Source organism: Hydra vulgaris, chromosome 02 (genome assembly GCF_038396675.1).
Source record: "Hydra vulgaris chromosome 02, alternate assembly HydraT2T_AEP".
NCBI classification, from domain to species: domain Eukaryota; kingdom Metazoa; phylum Cnidaria; class Hydrozoa; order Anthoathecata; family Hydridae; genus Hydra; species Hydra vulgaris.
In genome coordinates this window covers 65,213,226-65,233,365 of record NC_088921.1, presented here as the reverse complement: position 1 = coordinate 65,233,365, position 20,140 = coordinate 65,213,226, and the positions used below count along the sequence as shown (strand labels likewise).

The following is a 20,140-nucleotide window of genomic DNA, read 5'->3' as shown; positions in this document are numbered from 1 at the left end:
AAACTTTGTAAAGAAAATCTATCAGTGGTTGGCTTTTGGTATAAATTTACATCATCAATTTATTTATTCAAAAAGTATTATAAAACTTGTATTTTTAATTGAAAAACCCTAAATACCAAAAATTGTTAAAAAGAATTTTTAGTTCACAATATGTAAACAAGCTATTCTACTTTATCTTAAACTTCAGTATTAGTTTTGGTAAAAGTGAACACAACTAAAACAACAGAAATCGCTGAAATTTTTATCAGATCTGTTGTCTTGATCATTTACTAGTTTGAAGAAAGGCACACAAAATATGGTAAAATAAAAACCAAAATAAAAAGTTGCAACTTTTAAATTGATTTTTGATCTGATTTTAACTAATTTTTCTAAACCCAATTGTTAATAAACTTTAAAGTTAGATTTACACTTATTTATAAAAGGCTTAAAAAGATCTTAATAGTAACATTTGAAACCAAATAAAACAATTTAATAAATTCTAAAAGTTAAGATTAACAGAAACAGGTCAAAAAGCAGAAAGCTAAGCAACAATGGCAAATAAAGTTTTTCTAAAAGAAGCTTTTTGTTTTTGAAAAAAATTTTTCAACATTCTAATTCTTTATTGAAAAAGGTTTTAATAAAAATTTAACAATGTTAATACTTAAAGTCATTTTTTCAAAATGCCTTAATTTTCAAAATCCTTTATACAAATGCTTTTTAAGTATTTTGAGAAAAAGGCAATTCAAAAAAAAACAATATAAGGAACTCTATGTAAAACATTTTTTTAACCTAATAAATTTTACAAAAAAAATTATTTAACATTTGAAGGCATTTAAGTTTTATTTTGTAAAAAAGTCAACTTTGATTTTTTTTACGTTAAGGTGTTTTAAAAATGGCTGCAGAGTATAAATAAAAAATTTTTTTATCATCTTTATTTTCAATTACAAAACACTAGAGATTAAAAAAAAACTTCGCTTAATAAATTTAAAAAAATTTTTTTTTTAAGTCATGCAAAATGAGACTTAGCGAGAACAGCAAGAATGTTAAAAACGTGAACAAATTTATTTTAGAGTTAAAAGGCCCCTTTGGGGCCTTTTAACTCTAAGATCAGCCTTGGTAGAGGTGATTATAGTTTAAAAAAAAAATTATGCCTTGTGATGCAGAATTGGACTTTTTTAAAATTCTATTTTTCAATCTGTCTCCTGGAGTCTCAACTAATTCATCTTCCTTCAACTTAGGTAAAAATTGTCTTTTCTTTTGCTGATGCTTTTGAAGGCGATCTACCCAGGTTGGACCATCACCTTTTTGTTCAACCTAAAGTGTATTTTAAAAATATATCTAATACTTTTTTACAACAGAAGATATAAATCAATATATTGGAGTCATATCGCTCAATTTAAGCATCAATTTTTATGACAGAAGATGTCATTGTAAATGTAAGAGTCAGGCTGATTTATCCAAACAAGTTTAATAACAATAAATATACTATAATAACAAAAACAAACTAACCTTCATTGCTCTGGCAACATCAACAGCGGTCTTGTCATCAAATTTTTCATTTCCCAACGAGTCAACTAAAATGATAGCACTTATCTCTATAATTATTCTTATTAAAATATAATATTAATAATAATACTCTATAAGTATTAATATAATAATAATATTAGTAATATAAGTATTTTTATTTGATAATATCATATATTTGTATCATATAATATCATATATTTGATAATATCAAATATTTGCCATCTTATATTTGTATTGAATTTGATTAAAACCTATTTTTAATATTTGTAATTGTATGATTGGAAAGCATTTGTAACTTATTAAAATTAATTAAAAATATATCACTAAGATTCGATTTAGTACTGTATTGAATGTAATCAATTTCTGTCATTAAGCTACATTAACAGACACCAATTAACTGCATATTTAGCTGCATCATGCACTAATTACATCAACTGCATATGTAGGTAATGTATGATGGGTATGTAGAATTTTTTCAAACAATTTTCAGCATTATATTTATTTTTATTTCTTACCTAAGCTAATAATTTCATTTAGTATTATCTTGATTATATAATTTCATAATCAAAATGTTTTAAATAACAAAGAATAAGTAATATTAGGGTGTGTCGATTTTTTTTCCAAAGGTAAGTTCCGGCTCTACAATTTAATAAAATACTGGTCCAACTGATGCGCTTTTGTAGTTAATAAATGACGTCAATACAAAAAAGTTCTTTCAAACTTGAGTTATAAATGCTTGGATTTTCCTTTTGCTGTTAAATTTTATGTAGAATAGGGATGTTCAAAAAAAAAAAATTTTCAAAATGCGAATGCACAAGAAGCCAAATTTGGGGTAAATATAAAAAAAATGCAATTACAAAAAAAAAAAATTCCAAAAATATTGACGTTTAACTTGTGTTCAAGCAGCAAAATACCCTCAAAAATGCCCAAATTATTTCCATTTCTTATATTTATAGCACTAGCATAAGTTTTGTTTCTAAATAAAATAAATATAAATTGGGTTTTAAAAGCGTTTACTTATTGATTGTGTTATTTTTATTTGGTTGTAAAAGTTTGGTTCATTTTAGTTTGGTTCAAAATGCGAATATACAAGAAGCCAAATATGGGGCAAATATAAAAAAAATATAATTACAAAAAAAAATTATAGAAATATTGACATTTACTTTGTGGTCAAGCAGCAAAATACACCTTAAAAATGTCCCAAATTGTTCCTAAATTATTTGGCTTTGAGCGCAAGGTAAATCAATTTGAGATTGTTGTGTATCTTGGTTTTTTCATAAGTGTTGTTTAAAATAAAATAAAAAATCGCTGAAATATTTTTTTGTGAAATTATTTTTTAATATAAACAATTATTCTAAAAAGACTGAGATACACAACAATCTAAAAAAAAACTTAAAACCATTATGATCACATTAGCAAAAAATTTTTTACAAAATATTGAGATTTACCTTGCGCTCAAAGCCAAATAATTTAGGAACAATTTGGGGCATTTTTAGGGTGTATTTTGCTGCTTGACCACAAAGTAAATATCAACTTTTCTAGAATTTTTTTTTGTAATTATATATTTTTTTATATTTGCCCCATATTTGGCTTCTTGTATATTCGCATTTTGAAATTTTTTTTTTGAACAGCCCTGATGTAGAAGTGTTTCATTATTTTTATTATAAAATGAACCAAACTTTTACAACCAAATAAAAATAACACAATTAATAAGTAAACGATTTAAAAACCCAATTTATAGTTATTTTATTTTAAAAACAAAACTTATGCTAGTGCTATAAATATAAGAAATGGAAATTTCAAAAATATACTGATATTTGTTAAAAACAAGTTCTGCTAATAACATCTTAAAACCAAAATTACTTTTTTTTAATTTTGTAAGAAATAGTAAAAATACTTGAGGTTTAACAGTAAATGAAAACAAAATATTCTATTGGAAATAAAGAAAAAAAAACAAAGCAGAAAAGCAGTAATTTTTGTTTACAATTTTTATTTTGTCAAAAGCCAGTTGAACTAAAAGGTTTTAGGCAGCGCGAAAAACGTTGGCGCTGTCTAAAACATTTAAGGGAAAAACCCAATCTAATTGTATAGTTGGGTAAACCGTTAAAAAAATGTGGTACATTTAAATCCCTTTAAGAAATTCAACCATGAACAAGTGTTCCTTCATTAAAAAAAATAATTACCATAAAACGAATGTTTTAATGAGAAAAAAGTTTTAATAAGTATAAGATTTTAAAATAAGGTCTTTTATTTTTTTTAAATCCTTTTTTTTTTTAAACAAAATTTAAACTTTAATTATAATTTTTTTTATAACAATATTGTTTAATTTAAAGATATTTCATAAAGATAAGGACTTATAACAATTATTAATGTGGTTTTAAATTTAATTACAATGAGGTACTTTAAACTTTTAACGATCTAAATATCATTATTGTTAAAGTTACATTTATTCGCATTACGCTTTTCTGTTACGCAACAAAATCTCATAACAAGGCCTTTTTATGTTACAAAAAAATTATATTTTATGTTATGAAAAGATGATTTAATAGAGAAAAAACATCAAATTTTTTTTGTTGAAAGTTGATTTGATAAAAGAGGTGTTAATTGTGGTATGTCCAGCTGCATTATGGGTTCCTTCATACTAAGTATTATTATGTATAAAATTTGAATATCCAACTTATTTTTTCAAGATGTTTTGTACTCTAATAAATGTTTGGAATTACTAATGTTGTTTGAACAAAGCATGAACATTAAAAGTAATAAGTGCTTTATAAAAGTAATAATACTATTATAGTTTTATTACCTTTATAATGCAGTTAATGACTAGAGTGTTATTACTTTTGTAGTCAAAAGTTTATTGTTTTGTTTTTTATAACTTTCTCGCTAACAAACTTATAATAATTTGCTCTTTGAAAACAAAGTACACGGCTTTGCATTAACTAAAATTTTGAAGGCAAGATATTTTTATAACCCTTGGTATATACTTGTTACATTAAAATTATACAAATATATTTTACAAACAGATGACAATTTATATTTTTGCTTTCCTCTTTAACAAAAGCAAATAAAATATATCATTCTTTTTACTGTTTTTTTTTTTTTTTGCTTTGACTTGTTGACTTAGACCAAATTTTGTTGCCGAAAAAAACCACTAAGAAGAAGCAAAAATAAAAACAGTACACAAATTATTTAAACTATTGTTATTATTATTTTCTATTTAAGTTTATTTTAATTTCTATTTTGTTATTTTACTTTCTTTGCTTTTGAAACTTTTTCCAGCAACACATATAAAACTTGCAAACAGCCGTGACCAAGTTGTCTAAAATAAAATACTCATGCGTGGACATACAAGAAAAAAAACCGCACACGTTTTCTGGAAAGGCTTGACATCTGTTCAAAAACATCTGTAAATAAACTGAGGTATAATAATATTTGTCCAACAACATCTGAAATTTCACTGATGTCTTATAATATCTGTGTAAAAAGTATATGATTACTACAGATGTAGTTACATCTTTTTAATTATGTTAAGAATAACTACACCTGTGAATTCTACAGATGTAATTACATCTTTTCAAGTATATCAAATATAACTACAGGATTTTAAGAAAATATTAAATTACAGTGCATTATTTTAACCAGATGTTGTTACATATAAAATTTTTTTCAGATGTAATTACATCTGGAGGAAATTCTTTCAGATGTTATTGGTCTTAGAGAAAAATTACCAGATGTAGTTACATCTTCCTAAAGATGTTGTTAGGGGTCATTGAACTTCCAGATGGTATTGGACAGATGTTGTTTAAGTAAAAAAAAATGCAGATGATCTTGGACTACTCTACAGATGTTGTTGTACAAATGAAGTAATCTTTTACCTTGCATATTTATTAACGAAAAGCAGATAAAATTTAAGATTTTCAAAAAAGTATAAAAAAAGTTAGTAATACCATTGATAAAGTCTTTGATAAATGCATGAGTCAATAAATTAGGCCAAGACAACCTTTCCCTGGGATCTTTTGTAAGAAGACCTTGCAAAAAATTCTAAATATATTTTTATAGATTGTAAGTGAAATAAAAGTTTTTTAAAACACAAAGGCTATTTACATCATGAACAATTTTATTCACCTTAAAATCATAGCTAATATCATTGGGCCATTTAATTGGATCTTTCCTTATAAGACTGACAAGTTGAAATATGCTATTTGTATAAAATGGTGGACTACCAACATAAAGCTCATATAATATGCATCCCAATGACCTGAAAAAAGTTTCACATTATTTCATACTTTCTAAAGAATAAATGTAAATTACCATAAATACTTTAAGTTTAAATAAAAATGTACAAATATATAAACTATTATTATATTAACAAATTTTTAAAGGTAAAATAAACAATTGACCATACCATAAATCAGAAGTATGGTCATAAGGTTTTTCTTCAACCAATTCAGGAGACATGTATAATGGAGTACCCTTTAAAAATTAATTTAAAAAAAAATCATTCATAAAAATATAAAAACCCGATTGTATATTTACACATATCTATATATACACATTATTACAAACAAAATTTTTGAAAGAATCTATATGAAGACTTTAGGAAATAATTCTGCACACTTTTATTATAATAATATATATATATATATATATATATATATATATATATATATATATATATATATATATTTTATTATTATTATTGAATTTTGATTTAATATACTGCAGAAAACCAGCCTCTATCTAAAAAAATGAAAAGAATTCAAATATTTTATGTCAGCATATAGCCCAACATGTTTAAAGAAGCTATTAAGTTTAATTGAGTAGAATAAAAAACCAAAACCTGTTATTGCTACTTTTAAATATAATAAAGAAAACTTTAAACCAAAACCAACATGCCATAATTAACGTAATGATGTAATAAGCATAAGACTTTTAGACACCACAAACATAAAAATAAATTAAAAAAATAGCCAAAAAGTAAATCAATGAAAACACTACTGATCAATTGGTTCAATAGCATCCCAGACAAAAAATAATTGTTTCTTCATTCAATTCATTTAAACAAATTTTACCCATCTATAACTACCAAATAATGTTTTCTTGACCAATTTAATTAATGGTTGCTTGCAGTTTTGTAGGAAGTAAATTTTTTTTATATACACAAACATACACATAAGTCAGTCAAAACATTAAAACATTATAGCTTAGGACTGAAAATGGAAATAGGTGCCAGTTTTGGTACTTAGTATGCACAGAGTACATATAATGAACAAGATTTTGGGCAGTTTTTACAGCAGCTCTATAATGACCAGAAAACTTTTATTTTATTTATTTTTTCTTCTAAAAAAACCTAAGTCCTAAGTGCACAAAACTCAAGTCGGCCAAATCTATTAGTACCAAGCAATATATGTATAACAACTATATAAATAAATATAATTGTCAACTTCTTTAAATCCCCTATTCGTCATTGTATTCCATTAAAGGATAAATAAGAGATTTATAGAGGTAGATAATTAAATGGCATGCACAATAAAGGAAATTTTAGCAAATATATTAATTGTGCTTAATTAATATATAGCTTCAATAAGAAATCAGCAGTGTATGACTTCAATAAGAGGTCAGTAAACGAGTTTAATATGAATGTTGCCATTTAGCAAAAATATCAACAATATTTCATTTATTATCAAATAATAATCAATTATTAGCAGTAAACAAATTTTGTTTTGGTTGAAATTCACCAAAATTCACCAGCCACTGCTAGCTCTAAGCTGTCACAGAGAAAAGATCAGATTTGAAATTGACTGCCTGTTCTAGGCTATCAAAAAACAATGACTTTTTGTTAGGACTGAAGTAAATAGCTGTGTCATTAGCAAATAGCAACTTGTTTCTCTGCTGTATCATTCTGTTGCCTAAAATATCTAATACATTTATGTTATTTTTTTATAACTGTTGCAATATCCTTTAGGAAATATTTATAAATAAGGTAGATTAAAAGTCGATATAAGCGGTAGTAATGTAGTGGTAGAGCGCTCCCCTCTTAAGTGAGAAGTTCGGAGTTTGATCCCCACCACGTCCCTGGTAATACCGCGTTTAACTTGTTTCTCTGCGCAGCGGCCTTGTTCATCAAGCTTCGTGTTTGAAGTTATAGAGTTGAGAGAGGGTTATAACCACAATTAAGTAGCCTCCTAGTATGTAATGGCCTTCTCGACCTTGGGGAGGTGAAAAAAAAATAGGGTAACTTTAGTGGGAAGAATATCAGGAAGATCACTAATAAAAACAAGAACAGGACCAAGGATATAATCTTTCGGTGTCCCAGATGAAAATAAAAAAGTGTGTTGTCCATCAAAGACAACTTTAATGTAATATAAAAATATATACATACACCCTTGCAGTTTAATCTTTAAATTAGCATTGTTTTAATATATTTTAGGCGCTTAAAGCTTTAAATATTCAAGTTACTTAAATCCAAGAGAGAGAGAGAGAGATGAGACACATTGCACAGCAGAAATAGATCTGCATAAAACATCTCTGATGTCATCAGAGATGTTTTATGCAGATCTATTTCTGCTATTTCCTTTGCAAAACAGCTTCCATAACAAGAATTCTTTTGTAAAGTTGTTTTGCAAAACAACTTCCATAATAAGAAGAATTTTGTTAAGTTGTTTTGCAAAAGAAATTTTATTAAGCTTCATTAAATAAATTATATATTATATATACAGCCATTATATATATATTATATATATATATATAACGGAATTTTAAAAAATGTCAGCAAAAAATTGTAGACGGAAAATCATTTTAGGTTGGTGCTAAATTCTAAATCAAGGTTTGACAAATCATTAAGCTTGCGAACATTTAGCATAAAATTGACAAAAAAACACATGCTGATTTTGCCGACTTATCTTTCAAACCTAGATGTTTGCCTAAAAATTTAAAACCTGAAACAAAAGCTGATTTTATTTTTAATTATTTCAATAAAACGTTTTTCCATTTTTATTTTATTTGTTTAGTTTATAATTTAAAAAAAAGACACGCATTAGGAATTCAAATAGAATGTTTGTTTTGCTGTTTCATTTTATTTTATGAGCAATTAAAATCTTTTTTTTTTAAATTACTCGTAAGTGCAATTTTTTTTTTTTAAATATTCAATTTAGAATTTAATTAAAATGCTGTTACTGTTTTATTTTAGTTATTTTTTTTAGAAAATTAAATAACACATTTGGTTTGGCGTTCTTTTTTTTAAAGTTTTATTTAGAATTTAAATAAAAATGTTCCTTTGTTTTGTTTTGTTTTTTGTATTATTAAATTTAATTGTTTTAAAATTAACTTGTTCAGAATTTAAATAAAATATTTGTTTCGTTGTTTTTATTTAAATTACTTTATTTAGAACTAAATGTTCTTAATTTTCTGTTTTTATTTCAACGATTTTATTTAGAAAACTAATATGTTTGATTCACAGGGTTTTTTTAAATCTTTTTCAAAAAATTTTATAAAACGTTTGTTTTTTCATTTTTAATTTAGTTATTTAGAATTTAAATTTTTTGTTGTTTTTAATTTTTTTGAAAAAAATAAATAAAATAAAGTTTTAAAATTCTGAGGTCGGAAGAAAACCTCGCTGACCTCAGACACTCTGGTTGGCATTTAGGTCAGCATTGCCAAATGCCAACTCCGATTCAGAGAGCTGTATATACATATTTGTATGTAATATGATATATATGGGCAATTCTATGGCGGAAAGTGAAAAAGTAGTCAAATTTTATTCTCTTTTTTGTCAACTTTTAGCAAATTAATATTGATGTACACAAATGAAAGTTTATTTAAAATATACCTTTAGTATTAAAATTAATTAATTTAAGTCATTTAATGCCTCCGAAAGTTACAGTTTTTCTCATTGTTGCATGATAAAAAAAGTATCATTGTAAAATATTATTTTAACATGAATTTATTTGCATAATCGGAATTGATTTAGCATGAAAATGGAGCTAACATGTTCAAATTGTTGTTGGTCAGATTTTATACCTTATAAAATATATATATTTCAAAAAAATAACGATATGCTATATAATAAACATGATATAGCTTTGTTTTTTCTAAAATTTAGATAAACTTAAGTTTTTTAATGATATATGTGAAAGAATATTAAATGTCACATTTTTACATTTAAAGTTTTGAATAACGATGCATAGTTAAAGCCTATTTTTATTTCTAATTTGTGAAATGTAAGTTAAAACTACATGCATTTACTAAAGTTCTGGTGCTTTTTCGTTAACAAAATGAAATACGTCATAAGGTAATTATCATTTCGTTGTATTGGTTTGACAAGGTTATTACTGAAACTTTTTATATTAGGAGAATTTAGAAAAAAAATCTTGTAATTTTTTTAATGTTAACTAAAATTATATATACTATTGTCTTTTTATTTGTTTATGTATTCTTATTTTGGTTGACATATAAATATACATAAATAAATAAAAACAAGAGTTGTATAAACATTTTTATTAAGACATTAAAAAAAAAATTTATTTGCTTTTCTCCTAATATAAAAAAAAATCAGTTAGAACCTTTTTTTTGTTTGTTTTAGTAACAAATCGTTTGTAAATGAAATTAAGGGGGTCATCCATATAGCATGTCACCCTATATTTGTCAATTCTTAACCCTTTCCCTTTCGATTCAATAACTTTCATAAATGTTGCAAAAAATCAATCAGGAAAAACTTTTTTTACATTTCCTTTGTTAGTTATTATTAGTTAATGAGTTTAATGATTTTGCAATTCTTTTGTTACATAACTCTAACTCTTAATAGTAGATATAAAAAATACACGATAACAATCGCTCGATAACGTAAGTGATGTAACGTAAGTTAATTACATAGTATATAAAAAATCAGTTTATTTTCCTTAGCCGGTCAGAAATTTTTTAATATATTTTTTAAATTGGTATAGAATTCTCAAGATCTTGTGAAAGTTTCTAATACAAAGCACTTTACTGATTTGCAGAAATCTGACCTAAAAGTTGATTTTTTTACCTTGTTTTCCATAAAACATTAGTTAAGTTGCACTTTCAGTAATAGGTTCGCCCTCTTTTGGCCAAACTCAAAACTTTTTAGCTTATTTTATTCTTTAGACTAACAGCTTTCATTCAAAATAGCTAAAAGTTTAATTTAAAGTTTAAATAGGCAAATACTTGATAAAGTTGTTGTGCGTGTAACGTAAGTTAAAAATGGAATTGCCCATATATATAAATGTATATATGAACAAATTTTGTTAAAAATTTATTTAAAAACATGAAAATGTTACCTTGATGGAAGTCAAAACAAGTGTTTGAAAACTCATTGCTCTTGCAAATCTAAAAATTTAAAAAAATTTTTTAAGTTCTTTTAAACAAACAATTTATACTAAACTAATAAATATTTTATACTAGTCTATATTGACAACTAGTAGTTTATACAATTAATAAATCATTTATAAATTAAAATGTTATATATTAAAACATATAATAAAAAGAAAAAAGATTAAAAAAAGATCTTGAAGATTTTTTGAGATATATTATATATATATATATATATATACAACCCTCGGAACTAGGAAAAATGAGGTCGGCAATAATTTGCCAATCTCAATCTCTTAGAAGTCGGCATCAGGTCGGCAAAAATTATTTGATACAAAGGTCTTACCATAAAACATAAAAACGAAGTCGGCAATTTTTTGCCGCCCTCAAACACATTCAGGTCATCAGTTAGGTCGGCATTGCCGAATGCCAACCCTAATTCCGTGGGTTATATATATATATATATAAATTATTTATAAAAATTGCACGATATTTTTAAACCTTGACATGTTTCATAATTTTGCATTACATTTTCAAAAAATTTGTTTTACAATAAAAAAAACTTCTGGAATAAATAAAAACTAGAAGACTTTACAGAGAAATATTAACAGACAAAAAATATACATAATAAACCAATAAAATAATTACAAAATGACTCAGTAAATAACCAATCAATATAATCAAAATAAAATAAATTGTCATTTTAACTAAATAGATAGGTTAATTTTATAACAGAATTTTATTTTGTATTTTATTAGTAGTAAATATTAATTTTATTAGGAAATCTTTGCAATAATTGTTAACAATTTTTTTAATTTTCAATTTAGAATAATTAGAATAATTTCCAATGAATGGAAGCTTGAAGTATTTTATATTTGAGTTTTTAACTAAGGTAGATGGGTTCATTATTTATTGATATATGATTTAATTTAAGAATTAATAATTTGTTGCAGAAATTGATTATTTTGTAAAACAAAATAAAGATTTTTCATGCCTTTATCAAGACATAAAATATCGTGACAAAAAATTTCAAAATTTAAAAAGATTGTGTTATTTTTAAAAATATTTACTTATTTTATGTTATTATGACATTCAAGAAATGCTCATCACACCGAATGGCTTGGGTTTAGTACCGCTACTCTGACCCAGCTGGCACTAAAGCATTTTCATATTTCTCAATCTCTTACTCAGTTAAATAAATCATTTTTTTCTTTGTAAATCATTTTTTAGAAAACCCAATATACTTACCTTCACTCGCTTATGTCATACTTCACTTCATTTGTGTCTTGTCCCTGACCCTAGCTTATATTCAGTTTCTCCATGTTCTTTTTTAGTTGGTTTGGATCATGCTTTTATTTCACTAAATCTTTTATTTCCTACTTGTTCATCTGACACACCTATCATCGCACTACTTACTTACACTATATTAAACCTAACAGCCCTTGAGCTGATGTCTTTCGACTCTTTGCTGATAATAGCGTCTTTTAGATAATTTTCTGTATCCTGATAGGTACATTAGCTTTTATTCATTTTTTAAAGTTAATTCTTATTCTACCCTATGGTTTTCACTTTTTTCAAAAGAACAACTCTTTTGAGAACAAACACCTTTTTATTATAGCAAGAAACCAATGTAAAAAAGTGCTGCTGATGCTAGGCTCCATTATTTTCAGTTTACTAAATCTCATATTTTATCTCAGAACTTACATTCTAGAGACTTCTTTACATTCTAAAGACTTCTAGAACTTACATTCTAGAGACTAGGAAAATCTTCAATAGTGTCATTTTGTTTCAGTCAAATTTTCTATCTGCCATTCAGTGTAACATCTCTAATACATGGGTCTAATTTTATTATCTATCCCAAGGATAAAGCAAAACTTTTTGCAAAGAACTTTTCCTCAAACTTAACTCTAATTGAAATTAAAATCTAATGTTCTCTTTCACTCCTCCTGTCATTCTAGAGAAACAGATCAATTTATTGTTAGGCATCCAAATCACTCTGGCTCTGTTGCTGAAGTCATTTCTCAATTAAACACTACAGCTTGTGGTCTAGACAAACATTTCTGTCATAGTTTACAAAAGCGTTTTTCGGAACTCGCTTCAACTTTCTTTAAAATATTTAATAAGTGCTTATCTGAATCTTGTTTTCCTGCCTGCTGGAAAATGGCATTTGTAGTTCAAATTTTTAATTATGGAGAACAAATTTTTAACTATGGAGAACACTCAGAAATTCTCTCAAAATTATTCTTCTCTATTATTTGAGCTTTAAATCAAAAAATTTACTTTTAACTTAAGTCTTATAACTTACTCTCTGATAATCAATATGAATTTTGATTTTCTCATTCTACAGCTGACTTGCTAACTGTTCTATCGTACATTAGATAGAGACATATCAATCGTACATTAGATAGAAATATGAATTTTATCAAAGATTTAGGAAACGTGTCTTCAGAACAAGGTTTTTAATGATACTTGACAAATATTTTATTAAAACTATGACATACCCAAAATCACACAGCTTTACATCACCACTTTTTGTTAACAATATATTTTGTGGTTTCATATCGCGATGCAAAATACGGTTGGAATGCAAATAGTAGAGAGCTTCACAAAGTTGAGCAGCTATAACTTGTATCTAAAAACATACAATAGGTTAATATAAGTAAATATATTATATATCCTTATCTATATACCTATTATATTTTACACATAAGTTAAAAAATGCTGACTCAAATCCAAACAGTTTTTCAGAAAAAGAAAAGAAAAAAAAACAATAAAAAAACAATTTTTTTTGACTGTAGTAAAAATCCTTTAATACCTAGGTAATACCAGCCAAGTCAATGTATATAGATATAATAATGTATAAATAATGTATATAGTATATAATGTAATACTTTTAAGTGAATACTTTTGTATTATAATGTATAGTTTGGAATGCATAATAATATAAAAATATAAAAGTACTCAAGTATATATATATATATATATATATATATATGTGTGTGTGTGTGTTTAGATATACACTCTGATGTCACACGTCACACTGAAATAGTCTGCTGCCGGGGGCTTCAGTACATGCATTGACTGACTATCTAGGTAAAACATGTAAAGGAGTTCTGCTAAATTGACTTAGGGTTGGGTTTGGGTAGTAATCATATATATATATAAGTATGTGTATATATATATATATATATATATATATATATATATATATATATATATATATATTGAATCGAATCCTATTTTTTCTATATTTTGCTGTAATATCTTACATAAAAATATAATATGACTGTAATGTAGAACAACAGTTTCAAAGATTACTCAACCACCACCAAACAAATCACTATAAATTATTTACAAGTTGCTGCATTTACCAATTCATACGTCTTTTGTATTAAATATGCTCAACTATACTAATTGTACAATAAAATTAACACTTTTTGTATAAAATAGCTTAAATAAATTCTATATAGATTCCTTGAGCTATTGTTCCTTCTAGAGCTTGGCAATCGGTGGCAACCGGAAAACCGTTTTTTTTTTTCCAGTTTCCTCGTAACCAAAAACAGTTTTTTTAGAATTAAAAAAAACAACAGTTTATGCTTAACAGGTCTTTAATTATACATTACTAAATAAATAAATAAATAGTTCAAAGAATTCTTTGAACTATTTATTTATTTTATATTTTGACAAGCTAACAAGTAATGTGGAGAACACAAGTATTGTGAAAATATATATAATTTTAAAATCCACTTTGATATTGCATTAAGTTTTATTTATTTCAATATTTTTTATACCAATTATTAATAGATTACATACTGACAGAGTCTTTCAACTATATTTAAATTTTAAAATACTTATAATAATCAAAACAACCCAAAAACGACAAATACCACTAACTTCAAATATTTTGTCAACTTTTTTTTGTTTTGATATTTTTGTTTGTTGTTTCATTTTGCTTGTTGTTTTAATTTTTCCTTGTTATTTAATTATTTTAATTTGAGATTGTTAAATGAAACCATCTTAAATGAAAATAATTAAACAACAAAAATATTTATTATCAACAAATTGTTTTTGTATTACTTTGAATAATATAAATTGTAGTATATTTTTACATTATATGTTAACAGATCACATGCATAATTTTCAGTTGAGATTAGTATATTCAATAATATAAAAATAAAAAAGTAGGTTATAGTTGCAGTTTGATAAGAGTTTCAATATTTGGTGTTTTTAGAATTCTTCCTGATCTAACAGCAATACTTCCTAAGGAGCTTAAATTTCTTATTGAAAATATTGTCTTCACTGCAAATACCCTTTTTTTAAATCTTTTCTTCAAAGTTGTTTTTGTAAAATGAATTTGTAAAATGTTTAGTGTTTGTAAAATGAACAATGTTTGTAAAATGGATTTACTATCAGCATTCCAGGCAGTAACTTTGCTGAATATGTAAGTTCACTTTTTGGACAAGTTTCAGCTGTTTAATAATAAGTTATGGTTGATTGGTCTGTTTATATTTAACCTGAACTTTTTTTAATAATACATTTTCTACAAAAAAAATAATGATTATCGAACTAAATATAAAAATTTCTTACTTTAATTTTAAACCATAAAATTTTTATTTTATGGTTTAAAATTAACTTTCTTTTAAATCTTATTTTTATTATTTTATTTTTAATAATTTTTGTAATTCAGTATAGACATCTTTGATCACAAGATGAATTTTTTTAAATATCTTTATCCAAATTTAGTAAATTATTTTCAATATCTATATCTTTAATTTTGAATCATATTTGTGAAAATTTTGAGATCATTGGCAAAAGGGACAAGTTCAGCAATATCGACAGAAGACTTGTTGTTTGAAATTGTTTTCCCATCAATATTTGTCATTAAGTGCCTCAGAGCTAAAATACAATTGTTTAAATATATGCATGCACATATCATCAAATATTTGCATGTATTTATTATCAATCATTTACCTGTATTAACTAATTACTTTAAAATACGCAACAGTAATTTAACTTGAAATGATGTAAATATGTTTATTAAGTAAAGTTACATTTACTTGCGTTAAGCTTTTCTGTTACGCAGCAAAATATTATAACAAGGCCTGATTTATGTTCTCCTATGTGCTCTACTGGGTTATTAAACTCAAATCTATTTAGTTTGTCATTTGTAAAATATTACAGATATAAAATACCTAGCTTCGCACAAACCAAATAATGGTATGTATCTTGTATCTTAATCTTATGTGAAATTTTCCATTAAAGAAAATTTTATTTCATTTTTTCTTCCATCAAAAATTATACATTGGACTTCATGTTTTTTTAAAGTATTTTCAGATTTTAAATATTTCATCACCATCAATTTAAAGCATTGAAGTTTCTTATGATCTGTCACTATTTCACATTTTATTTCTTCAGGCATTCTTTTTAAGAAAACCAGTCTCTTTAGCTGCATTCAGTTTTAGTTTTGAAACTGCTGCAGTTATACAACTTTTGTTATCACATATTTGAATGATGTCAGGGCATTTGATTCTCCGAATTTAATGACTTTTTTTGAAACTTGTTTAAAAAGTCAATGAATTTGGCGATTTATTACTTATGTACTCAGAATTGTCTTTAGAAAAAACATCTTCTTTGTATTCTCAACATTATCAATTAGTACTTTGTTTTCTTTCTTTATTTTTTCTTGCATCAACAAAAAAAACTAGCTTTAAAAACACAAGAATTATAACTTGCCTCCTCACAAGAATCAAGATCAAATTTGTAATTTGCTGTATAAATTAGTTTTTCCAGAGCATAGTTAAACTTATAAATGATCTCAGGGTTACACCTGAAGTTAAAAAACATCTGTATTTGCATTACAGTTTTTATCTCTTCTTAGAAGCAGACCGTATTTGATATCATCTTTTAATGTAGGAATCAGAATCTAAAAACTCACTTGCAAAACAAAATGTAACGCTTAGTTTGCAACTTTATATGTATCAACTCAAATGCATTCAAACTGTATTTATATTTATGCTATAATTCAAATGAAAAAAAAACAAATTCAAATGTAGTAAAACAAATTTAAACTTCTCCTCAGAATCATTTTATTATTATCGGTGTTTCGAAGAGACTCAGCACCAATACCTAGTTTATCTTGTCAGATAAACATCATTGATATTTATGTTTTACCCCGCGTTTTACGCTTGCTCCATACTGCAGTAAAAAAGGACTTCACTACAAACAGTCAAAACCCTAACTTCACCCAAATTTGTAAAGCACTAATATTTTTGAAGAAATAATATAGATAGTGAGAGATGTGAATTCAATACCAAATACTATGACAAAATTAAAATAAAATCATATATATATATATATATATATATATATATATTTATATATATATATATATATATATATATATATATATATATATATATATTTATGTCAAGAGTTAAGACCACATATACCATGCTTTTTTACTCAAAATCTTGGTTTTTGAGTTCAAAATTTAAAAAATAAAAAAATAAAATTTTTCTTCTTTTTTTTTTGCATTATTTTTACTAATATGCCTACACATTTAAAATATATATGTAAGGCTGTTACATAAAGCGCATGCAGTCACATGCCTTGTTTTTCAACACTTAAAATAATTTTTTAGAGCTCTTGACCACAGATATGTTTGCATGTTTTAAAAATTTAGGTGTTCTAAAAATGTTCTGAAAGAACTAAGCTGAACTAAATTAAAGAGAGAGAGAAAAAAAAACAGTAATAAAATTTTTAAAAGAAATTTAGTAAAAAAAATAAAAAATAAAAAAATAAAAAAGAAACTTAAAAAACTTAAAATATAAAAATCATTCATAAGCCAAAAATAGAAGTTACTCTATTTGTTGCAGATATAAAAAAAACTTAAAATTTATGTGAAATGTTTTTCTCCATTATTTTATATTTATTTTTTCTTTAGCAGAAACATTACTTTATACCAAAATATGATAAAAAACACTTAGTATAAAAATGATAAAAATATAATAAAAAATAAGAAACTAAGTATTACAGCTGAATTCGAGCAATTTAAAAAATTGTTGATTAATTGATACACTTCTTTAAAAGACACAACCAACACATTGTTTATATCACAAATATGCAAACATTTCAATGAAAAGAAATATTTTCTTTTTTTTTAAAAGTTACTCTATTAGTTCCCAATTGATTGCTGAATTCTACTCAGTTAAAAAGCGTACTTAAAATTCGAGATACGTTTTTTCACATATAAATCATATGAGGATTATTACTTTTATATAGATTTGCTGGAGTATTGTTGAAGTAATTAGTATTGATAAATCCTCATTTAGTATTTGTAATTGTTTAGGAACATCGTAAGCGTTTTAGATATTTGAGTCATTTACCACTAGCGTGTGAAATTTTAAAGTTTAACGGATTTCAACTTCGTTTAATTTAAGAAACTTCACCTAACAGACGGCTTTCAAAGTCAAACAAAAAAGATTTTGAAAACCGATTGATTTGTTTTTATTATTCAGTGACTTTTAATCAATAAAAACTAATAATAAAAACTAATAATAACTAAAACTAATAATAAATAAAAACTTTAGAAAAGGTCAAAGTTTCAAAGCTATGTATTCTAAACTTAATTGTAAACACTAAGGTTCAACTACTTTTTATTTTTTTACTACAAAGAAACGTTTATTAAAAAAAGAATCTGTTTCTTGTTAAAGAAAAAACTTTATTTACTTAATAAAATTGATTTTAAAATTGTATTAAATTTTAAAATCATTTTATATATATAAAGCCATTATTTGTATGCTCATACAAATAATGTCCCTTTAATAGAAATCTTACATGTACATAAAAAAAATGTTCAAATAGTCAAAATAACTTAAGCTTAAATGTACAAATATGATAAAAACAGTTGTGCGCGCATATAAATGATGCCTACCTTTTTAAAGAAGAATTGACTATCCTATTTATTTAATGTGTTATTATTTAACCGGCATGTATTTTGTTGGAAAAATAAATATTCACAAAAAAAACTTATAAATTACTTTTTGATAGTTTAAATAAATTGTGTTTATTATAAACAACCCTTAAAAGTAAATTTGTTAGTATTTAAAAGCATTCCGCATAATATTTAAAGACATTTAATTAAAAGTTATTTTGAAATATCGAAGTTACTTATCATAAAAAAATCATAATTTATATATAGTATACTTTGATAATTTAAATAAAACCAAAAATAATTTGTTACTTTATTTAAAAGACTTTAAAGTAATACAAAATCATTAGAAAAATTTCATGCTTCGAAGTTATTTATTCCAAACATAAACTATAAACGCTCAAAATAATTTCCTCTTGGATTTTGAGTTTTAATTTTTATCATTTTAGAATTTCAATTTATTATGTTTTTTTTTTTTTTAATTTTCTCTTTACTTAATTGTTATTTTTTTATGTTTAGTTAAGCATAATTTTATTCTGCAAAGTTTTGAAATTTTAAAACACGCTAACAGCCATGGTCAAGTTGTCTTAGGAAAATGCACTAGCACTTCCTGTAACAGTCTGATATGTATAATTCTTTATATAATAATATTAATATTGTAATCATATAATAATATTAATTTATAATTATAATTTATAATATAATTTATAATTTGTAATTATATAATAATATTAATATTGTAATTGTAATATATTAATATAATAATCTTTATATAATAATATTAATATTAATAATGTATAATTCTTCATATAATAATATTAATATTGTACTAATCTTCTTAATATACCATTTTAAATGTTGTTTGAAAAATTCTAAATAATCTTTAAGAATTTTTAGAACTTCAAGTATTAACTCAATTAAAACATTTTTTTATACTTTTGATATATCTATTATTATTATTATTATTATTATTATTATTATCATTATTATTGTTATTATTATTATCATTATTATTATTATTATTATTATTATTATTATTATTATTATTATTATTATTATTATTATTATTATTATTATTATTATTATTATTATTATATCAAAAGATAAGTAAATTTGAAATAAACACCCTTGAAAATTATAATAAAAATTTAAAATAATGTAAACATGTTACTTGTTCCTCTGATATCTTGTTATCATCTTCAAGCACTTGAAACAGCTCACCTTCAGCATATTCTATGACAACACATACCTTTGAATAATAAAATTAGGACTTTTAAACTATTAATATATATATATATATATATATATATATATATATATATATATATATATATATATATATATATATATATATATATATATATATATATATATATA

At 24.3% G+C, this 20,140-nt stretch overlaps 1 protein-coding gene across 4 annotated transcripts in view; it reads right to left on the bottom strand.

Moving 5' to 3' along the window:
- LOC100215129 (serine/threonine-protein kinase 36) overlaps positions 1–20,140 on the bottom strand; it is a 44,075-nt gene that overhangs the window by 19,650 nt on the left and 4,285 nt on the right. For 2 of the 4 annotated variants that reach the window (XR_010636837.1, XM_065791707.1), the window contains exons 3-10: positions 19,935–19,996; positions 13,335–13,465; positions 10,803–10,851; positions 5,912–5,979; positions 5,632–5,764; positions 5,454–5,547; positions 1,489–1,553; positions 1,131–1,293 (exon numbers count right to left, since the gene is read on the bottom strand). Coding sequence is in view for 2 of the 4 variants with exons in the window: in XM_065791707.1 (XP_065647779.1) it covers positions 1,131–1,293; positions 1,489–1,553; positions 5,454–5,547; positions 5,632–5,764; positions 5,912–5,979; positions 10,803–10,851; positions 13,335–13,393 (631 nt within the window). In the remaining 2 variants the exon portion in view is untranslated. Of the gene's footprint in view, positions 1–1,130; positions 1,294–1,488; positions 1,554–5,453; positions 5,548–5,631; positions 5,765–5,911; positions 5,980–10,802; positions 10,852–13,334; positions 13,466–19,934; positions 20,013–20,140 lie in introns of all 4 variants that reach the window. The other 2 variants (XR_010636836.1, XM_065791706.1) reach the window with 1 other exon arrangement.